Source organism: Octopus bimaculoides, chromosome 11 (assembly GCF_001194135.2).
Source record: "Octopus bimaculoides isolate UCB-OBI-ISO-001 chromosome 11, ASM119413v2, whole genome shotgun sequence".
Lineage (NCBI taxonomy): Eukaryota > Metazoa > Mollusca > Cephalopoda > Octopoda > Octopodidae > Octopus > Octopus bimaculoides.
Window position 1 is genome coordinate 50,938,496 of NC_068991.1, and position 8,923 is coordinate 50,947,418.

At 34.6% G+C, this 8,923-nt stretch overlaps 1 protein-coding gene across 2 annotated transcripts in view; it reads left to right on the top strand.

Annotated features, from left to right (window-relative positions):
- LOC106873920 (unconventional myosin-X) overlaps nt 1-8,923 on the top strand; it is a 545,087-nt gene that overhangs the window by 96,342 nt on the left and 439,822 nt on the right. For both annotated transcript variants that reach the window (XM_052971791.1, XM_052971792.1), the window contains exons 3-6: nt 3,218-3,280; nt 6,140-6,283; nt 6,716-6,824; nt 7,989-8,563. In XM_052971791.1, coding sequence (XP_052827751.1) covers nt 3,218-3,280; nt 6,140-6,283; nt 6,716-6,824; nt 7,989-8,563 — 891 coding nt within the window. The remainder of the gene's footprint in view (nt 1-3,217; nt 3,281-6,139; nt 6,284-6,715; nt 6,825-7,988; nt 8,564-8,923) is intronic.

The window sequence follows — 8,923 nt, forward strand, 5'->3', positions numbered from 1 at the left end:
TACGTATAGATGTAAGTATGTATATATGCGTATATATATATATATATATATATATATATATTATTTATATTAATATATGATTGAACGCCATGCATCCTCTTCCAAGTAAGTTATATCTTTATAATTCTGATGCGCACTCTATACGATCTTTTTACTCTTTCGTTTTTTTCTCTCTTCTCTCTTATTCTTTTACCTCCTCTTCTCCCACTATTCTATCCTATTACTCTGTCACTCTCTCTCCCTCACTCCTCCTCCCTTGGAATTCCAACTTATCTGCAATTTTTACAATTTTATAATTTTACAATACTGAAATAAACTAGTACCCTATTTCAATATTGTAAAATTGCTAAATTGTAAAATTGTAAAAAATGCAAATGATAGAACCTGAAAATCAGAGTAAGTTGGAATTTCATTGATTAACATATTCTTCCATACACAATCATGCAAATCCTTATATATATATATAGAAGTACAAATAAAGGTTACAAACCTCATTCAGGGATAGCAAAATCCTATGAAAGTACTGGTTAGTTACCTATACAAAGAATGTTGAACATTACAGTTAATACTCAACTGCAAGGTAACTATATAAACCGTGGTTTATATATATTTATTTATTATAATAAGAATTAGATTGGAGCCTGGTGCTGCCATCCGGTTTCACCAGTCCTCAGTCAAATTGTCCAACCCATGCTAGCATGGAAAGCGGACGTTAAACGATGATGATGATAAGAAAATAGAGAGGAAATTAATAAATTATTATTTATTAATTAAAAAAAACTGTCAATTTTTGAATTAATAAACAATAATTTATTTATTACCTCTCTATTTTCTTATCTTTTATATACACACACATATATATATAGAAATGTGTGTGTGTGTGTGTAAACATGCACAAGCTGGCTGTTCTTTATGATCTAAAACAGAAGCAATATAACGTGTGAAGGGAAATGAAATGTAGAGGTTATTAATATTTGAAAATATAATCTTCCTTCTTGCTTCTGTGGCCTTAAACTAAATCCAGTTCTTAACAAGAATGTTTCAACTTGTGTATAGACCTTAATAAAAGACTATACTTAAGTTGTAGTTGATCCCTGTGAAAGGTGTCCTAATCTATGACCAGTCCTTTATAAACAGGTTCATGGACAGTAATAGTTGTATTAGGTTCAATATTCCAAGGCGCACTGCCACATATCACTGGCAGATATAGTAGTGATACTACTTCCAATGTTTGTTATAATCTTCAAATGATGTTATTCAGACTACAAGACCATGTTGGAGCAATGACCTTGAGTGTGAATGGTAACAATTTCCCCATGGCATGCCAATAGACAAAAGAACCAGTTATTATTTGATTATAATTGCCCTTAATCATCTAAACTTGAAATCTCAACACCGTTTCCAGTGTCACAACTCAGTAGAATTTTCACAAACTATTGTTTGAAAGGAAATTTTGTTTTTTATACTTTCTGAAAATAAATTCTAATTAGGTTCAAACACTATAAATTTATAAATGAAACCTTTGAGAGTGTATCATGTCCATTCATTTCTTTAAAGATTTGGCGATGAAGGGAATTGGATGGGGCTAGGAATTGAAACTTTTATCATTCTCATCAAGCTGCTAATTTGCTTATCTGCCTTTTTAAAATTATCGGTAGAAGTAAGAAAGATATGAACCATGGAATCAACATCTTTCTAGTCTTTACCCATGCTATGAAGTAGCAACGTTGCCTTCTGAAAACTAAAATCTTTAACCCTTTACCATTTAAACTGGTCATATTTCACCCAAATATTCTACCTGTTTTAGGTTCAAACTAACCAGATCTGGGCTCTCACACCTGTCCTATAATGTCATTCTAAAAATAAGCAATCATGTCATCAAAATCTCAAAGCTATAAGATAATGCATGATTAATTTGAAACAATGTGAATATATAAATCATTATATTTGACAGCTGTCATACAGCAAGCTTACGAAAGAGTCACACAAACAAGGAAGGCCTAAACTGAGGTGCAGTGACACCTTGAAAAGTAACTTCAAAGGGAGCAGCATTAATCCATGTGAATGTAAAGCCTCTCCTACAGACAGATCCACGTGGAGGTCTCTTGCTTCAAGAGCAGCAGCTGGCTTTGAAGAGGACTGATGACAGTATCTTGCTGCTGCAAGAGACGCATATCACAGGGCATCATCCACCTCAATCCAGACAACGGACTATTACTGTGACTCCTGTGGGTGCCCGTGTTCTTCCAGCTTTGGACTGTGGAGTCACATGCGCTGTCATCACTGAGAACATAGACTTTGTCATATCGGACACTGATGGGCTACCAACAAACATACTTGTTAGTGTAATTTGAATGGTTAAATTATAAATTACATATTTTAACTACTAAATCTTCAGGTAATATACTTAAACGATTACAGATGAGCTGACTGCACTTTGTTTGGCGAATTTCAACTAAAACTCAATGGACAAGTTTACTGTATTTGAAACTCTGGCTTGTTGGGACCTTTATTTTAATTTGCTCCTCAGTGATTAATAAATGACTTCCTATTCATGACTTGATCAAGTACAACTGATTGGGGTTACTTAGTGTACATGCTTGGGGAGCTGAGAGACATCTTTCTTCTTTTTTTGTGATAAGATTCTCTGAATATTGTTACATAGACATTGAAGTGATGAGTTGGTAGAATCATTAGCATGGCAGGCAAAATGCATAGCAGCATTTCACCCATCTTTACCTTCTATTCAAATCTGAGGTTGGCTTTGCTTTTTTCATCCTTTCTGAGTCAATACAATAAGTACCAGTTGAATACTGGGGTTGATGTAATTGATTAGCTCCCATCTCTGAAATTACTGGCCTTATGCCAAAATTTGAAATTGTTATTACATAAACATTCAATCAGATAAAATGCTGTGGGTAAGTGATAAAGTTGCTTGACTCTAGCAATTAACCTGAAGTTTCAGCTCTAGATTAATTATTTGAATGTTTTCTTGATTAAAGTCTGTCGTCCATTTTCTGTATAAATATCCAGAATGGTAATACTTCATAAATATCCAAATTGGCATCAATTTAAAAATTTTTTCTTTGTGTTAATCTTTTGGTTCATTTAGTATTTTACTAATATTTTTTTATCCCTGTGTGTTTCATATAGATTTTATTTTGAAAATTCAAATGTATTTCCAAATATTTTTGCCAATTCCTTAACAAAACTTCAGACATTCACTGGATCCATCTTAGTAGCTGTGAATCCTTATAAAAATTTACCGATTTATGAAGAGGTAAGTACAATTAAATATCTATTCTTGTCTATATAGGATAATCAGTTTATAGATTGGTAATCTCATTTTTAGGAATAAAACATTTTTTAAAAACTATTTCCTTTTCAATTGATTACCTAATGATAATCAGAGATCAAACTAACCAAGGCAGAGATCAATAGTCTGAAAAAAACAAAAAAAAAACAAACAAACTAATCTTTGGCTGACCTCCATTAAGAAATACTTTCAGAGTGAAAATGATATTTTATGTAGCAATTATTCTCCTGGTATAATATATCATATTATCATATGGGTGTTGTTGTGCACGATGTTGGTGGTGAATAGAAGCATCTTTCTTGGGCTGCATGTAAAATGATAAACAACACTCATAAATAATTAACAGAAGCTTTATTTACTGCACATATAATGTTTTCTATGTTGGCCTTGGGATGAAAAACCAAAGCAACAATTGCACACAGGGAGAGGATATACTACTGGGAGCTATGACAAACTACCTGGTACATATCAGTCTGTGACTGGTCATCACAACTGGAAACATAATCATGCAATGTTCGTGATGGTAGAATCTGTACCTTCTGTCTGCAACAGTTGATGAATGAAATGAGAATGGAGACATTAACCCTTTTGCATTTAAACCAGCCATATCTGGCCCAAATATCCTACCTGTTTTACAATCAAATCAGATTGATCCCATCTATCACACCAACCCTGAAATGTCATTCTAAAAATATGCAATCATATCATTAAAATCTTGAAGCTACAAGATAATACATGATTATGGTTATTCAAAACAATGAAAATAAAAAAAGCATTATATTTGACAAAATATTCTAAATGTTAAAGAGTTAAATTTGCTGCTTCAACATTCTGAAGTTGTTGCCAAAAACCCACCTATTTATAAGGCTCATCAGTAAGTTCTAGAAAGTCCTATCACATGATAGCTTGATGCTAATTGGTTAGTCAGCCAATCAAGTGAAACGACAGCAATCTCCCTGCATAGTTATCCAGTGATTTAGTTTTGAATCTGCTGCTATATGAAATATCTTATATCTTTTGATATTGCTTTCTTAAATAAAATCATATAGTGTGGTCTGGTGACATTTAATATCTAAAATTTATATTGCAAATGTTGAACATTGTGAGCTAACAGATTTTCAATGGTTCAATTGCTGGGTCATTGTATTTTCTGATGGTGAAAGTAACAACAGACTGGCTGTTACTCAGTGCAGAAATATTAGTAAGAAAATGAAAAGGATTTCACAAAGGATTTCATTCTAAAAAGCATCTTTTTCCTTTTCATTTTCTTACCAATATTTTTACACACACACACACACACACACACACACATACACACACACACATACACACACACATGCATGCACGTGAACACACGAATGCACATACACACATGCATGCACGTGCACACACACACACACACACACACACACCAAACCACTCACAAGGCTTCAGTCAGCTTGAGGCTATAGTAGTAGAGACTTGCCCAAGGTGCCATTCAGTAGGACTGAACTCGGAACCATGCAGTTGGTAAGCAAACTTCTTACCTCATTGCCATGCTCACACCTAGAATTATTTAATGTAGTATTTAATCTTATAGTTAATCATTTGGTATGATGTGATACAGTCAAAGTGAACTGGTCTAGGAGATTGGGTTACTTAATGAGAGTTGGGAGTTCAATTCCATGGCTGCTATTCCAATATGTTTCTGGATAAAAACAGATTAGTCTCCACTGCAATCAGTTCCTATAACTGTTGGCAATGTTACTTGCCACAGACCAGTGTCATATCTAGTCTCAAAGTTGTCTCTTATTAGTTTAATGCTAGGAAAGTAAAAGTAAGTTCTGGTTATTAAGTAATATATATTAGTGACAGAGGCATTATTAGTGCTGAAAGGTAATATTTATCCCTACTTAAACGTGGATGTTCTGTTGGAACAGACTATACTGGGGTAGATATCATGAGACAAGAGTGCATTTTGCACCAAAAGCCAATGTGAGAGTTTCTCTCTATGGTATCTATCATAGTATAACTATAAACGTCACCCTTTCAAAGCCTAGCCAGGCTCATGGGCCCTGTTTCCCGGTTTCTATGGTGTATGTGTTCCCTCCAGCTGGATGGGATGCCAGTCCATCGCAGCGTTACTCAAGAAACAGGAAGAAAGAGTGAGAGAAAGTTGGGGTGAAAGAGCACAACAGGGGTCGCCCCCCCCCCTGCCGGAGCCTCGTGGAGCTTAGGTGTTTTCGCTCAATAAACACTCACAACGCCCGGTCTGGGAATTGAAACCGCGATCCTCCGACCGCATCCGCTGCTCTAACCACTGGGCCATTGCACCTCCACCTATCATAGTATAATTTGTTCTAACAGAACAGCTACGTTTAAGTGGGGATAAATGTTACCCCTGGTCATTAAATGTTTAACAAGGCATTAATTCCTAAGAGTCAATGAACTTTAGGTTACCTAAAATATGTTTGTGACATATTTTAACTTCTAAAAGCAAATTTACTGCAGTTACTGTGGAAAAAACCCCAAAAAAACTCTCTTATGATAAAAGGCGTAAAACCCCATATCTGCCCAGTACTTCCCTCTAGCAAATTCCCAGACATGCATTTCTGGCTCTTTAACCATCCTCAGTAGGAAATACCGAAGCAAGATAACCCTGGGCAGATTCAAAAGCTATAGCTTTAACTAAAAAACACAATCAACATCAGAGTGTGAGTTGCACTTAGCATTCATTTGTTTTATCAAACATTATAATCTACCTTGGTAGATATTGAATATATAACATCTAATTTTAATCAAGTATTTCCATGACAACTAAATTTCTATGTGTTTTAATTGCAGAAAGATGTCCAAGAATATAGCGGCAAGAAGTTAACTCAGGTGCAACCTCATGTTTTTGCCATATCTGAGGCTGCATTTCAGCATCTTCGTACATCTGATGACAATCAATCTTGTATCATAAGTGGAGAGAGTGGTGCTGGAAAGGTAAGTCATTTTACAACTTTTCACTCAAACGTCTGTCGTTTTACAACTTTTCACTCAAGCGTCTGTCATTTTACAACTTTTCACTCAAACAGATACAAACCACAGGACTTGTAGTAATCTATTTATGGTAACAAACTCTATCTTTTTGCTTCAAAATATAAAATATATCTTACATGTTAACAAACATGTGAACCATATTTTTCTATGTTATTTTTGTGGAAATTATTAATTATTAATCTTGATTTTAATACAAACTCTACATCACGGAACTCCTTTCATATGATGGAGATTTAGTGTTACATCTGCTATTGCTAGCTTCTCTTGCAGTTTGTTGTCTTAAAATTTGAGTTCAGTTTATGTTTTATTATAGCAAAAATCTTGTTGATTTGTTTGTCTTTTTCTAAAATCCTTTCCTTTTTCTCTCTATTATAGACAGAAACTACTAAATTTATTTTGCAATATTTATGCTCTGTTACAAATCATACGTCCTTCTGGGTTGAACAGCAAATCCTTGAAGCAAATACAATTTTGGAAGCTTTTGGTAAGTTTTCTCTTTGAACTTCTTTTCTCCTTTGGATCCTCCTCAACTTCTAATGGAATTGTAATAATGGTGATGTGATTTACAATGTGAATTAAACATTTCTGGCCTTGTAGGGTCTGTTCCCTACAAAGATAAAAAAGGGGAGAAGAGTTGACCCAAGGTTATCTATATATATATGTATATATATGGATATATATATATATATATATATAAAACAGTATTAATAAAATAGATGGAATGAATAATAGATTTTATTGGGTACAACACTGTGCTTTACTCATCATCTATTTATATATTTTATATAATTCCTCTATGATATATATATATGGATAATTGCTAACCTTGTGCCAAAATTTGAAATTGTCATCATCATTGTTATTAGTAGTATTATTATTAGCAAGATGGTGAGCTTGCAGAGTCGTTAGCATGCCAGGCAAAATGCTTAACAGCATCTCTTTGTATCTGGAGTTCAAATTCTGTCGAGATCGACTTTGCCTTTCATCCTTTCAGAATCAATGAAATAAGTACCAGTTGAGCACTTGGGGGTTGATGAAATTGGCTCACCCACTCCCCTGAAGTTGCTGATCTTGTGCCAAAATTTGAAACCATTATTATTGTTATTGTCTTTGCACAGCTTCTAACGCTGGAGATGTATTACAGCGTTAGCTGTTCACTACCAGTGAACTAAGGTAACACCTCTTATTTTTTGAACACCTTCCAGAGAATTTGAGCGGTTCCAAGCAGTGCTGTTTTCTGCAAGTGCTCCACCATTATTGCAGCCCCTATTTTTTCCACGTACTTCTCGAGATTTTTGCTCACTGTTCCCACGGCTCCGACAATTATTGGTACTACTGCTACCTTTTTCATTGATTACAACTGCTTAACTTCCCAAGATAACCTATCATATCTCTTGACTTTTCTTTCATCGTTATCGTATACCTTGTTGTCAACTGGGTATGCTATATTTATGATCCAGCATAGTTTGTTTTCTTTCTCAATTAAGACTATGTCCAGCTTCCTATTCTCTATCTCATGGTCGCACTGAATCATAAAATCCCATAGGATCTTTGCATTTCCATTTTCAATCATGCTTTCAGGTTTATTATTATTATTATTATTGTTATCATTAATGTTGTTGTTATTATTTTTTCTTCTTCTTCTCAGGAAATGCAAAAACAGTCCGAAATGACAACTCAAGTCGCTTTGGTAAATTTATGCAAGTTTGCTTTGATAACAACAATCAGATCATTGGTTGTATCGTACAGGATTACTTACTTGAACAGTCCAGGATAACATTCCAGTCAGCCAATGAACGGAACTACCATGTCTTTTATCAAGTAGTTGCTGGTGCTGCAGCGAATCCAGAGATCAAGGAACAATATTACCTGAAGGACGTTACCACTTACAATTACTTGAATCAGAGTGGCTGTTACAAACTCGATGGCCACGATGATTCAGCCATGTTTGATGCCTTGCGTCTTGCCTTTGAAGTCTTAAATATTCCAGCAGTGATGGTCAGTGGTATATACTCGGTGATTTCCTCTGTTTTGTTGCTTGGCAACTTGCAGTTTGAAGATATAGATGGTGAGAAATGTCAATTAACGGAAAGTGACAAAGATATTCTAAGCAAAGTCTGTGATTTACTGGGCCTTTCTTTGGAAGGAATGATTGAGAGTGCCCTCTATCGTCAAATACATGTTCGCGGAACTGTTACTAGTATACCTTTTAAGGTACAAGAGGTTAGTGGCATTTATATTTTATCTCTTCTGCCATCATAACATCAACAACTTCTACCACCTATTGTTCTTCTTATTAAGATTATTTTATCATCACATTTCTTATGGCCACTAGAATCATTATTTTACAGCTCTGAGTCTCAACCAGGGTCCATATGACTCTTGAGGGGTCCATATGACCCTTGAGGGGTCCATATGACCCTTGAGGGGTCCATATAAGATTTTATTGTTAAAATTTTTATGTGCAATAAATTGGTTGTACTTCTACAAAACAAAATATTTTAACACTTTTGTATATAATTCCTAATATTATTTAATTATAAAATACAATAGGATCTTTTTAAACATCAAATGGCTATGGCG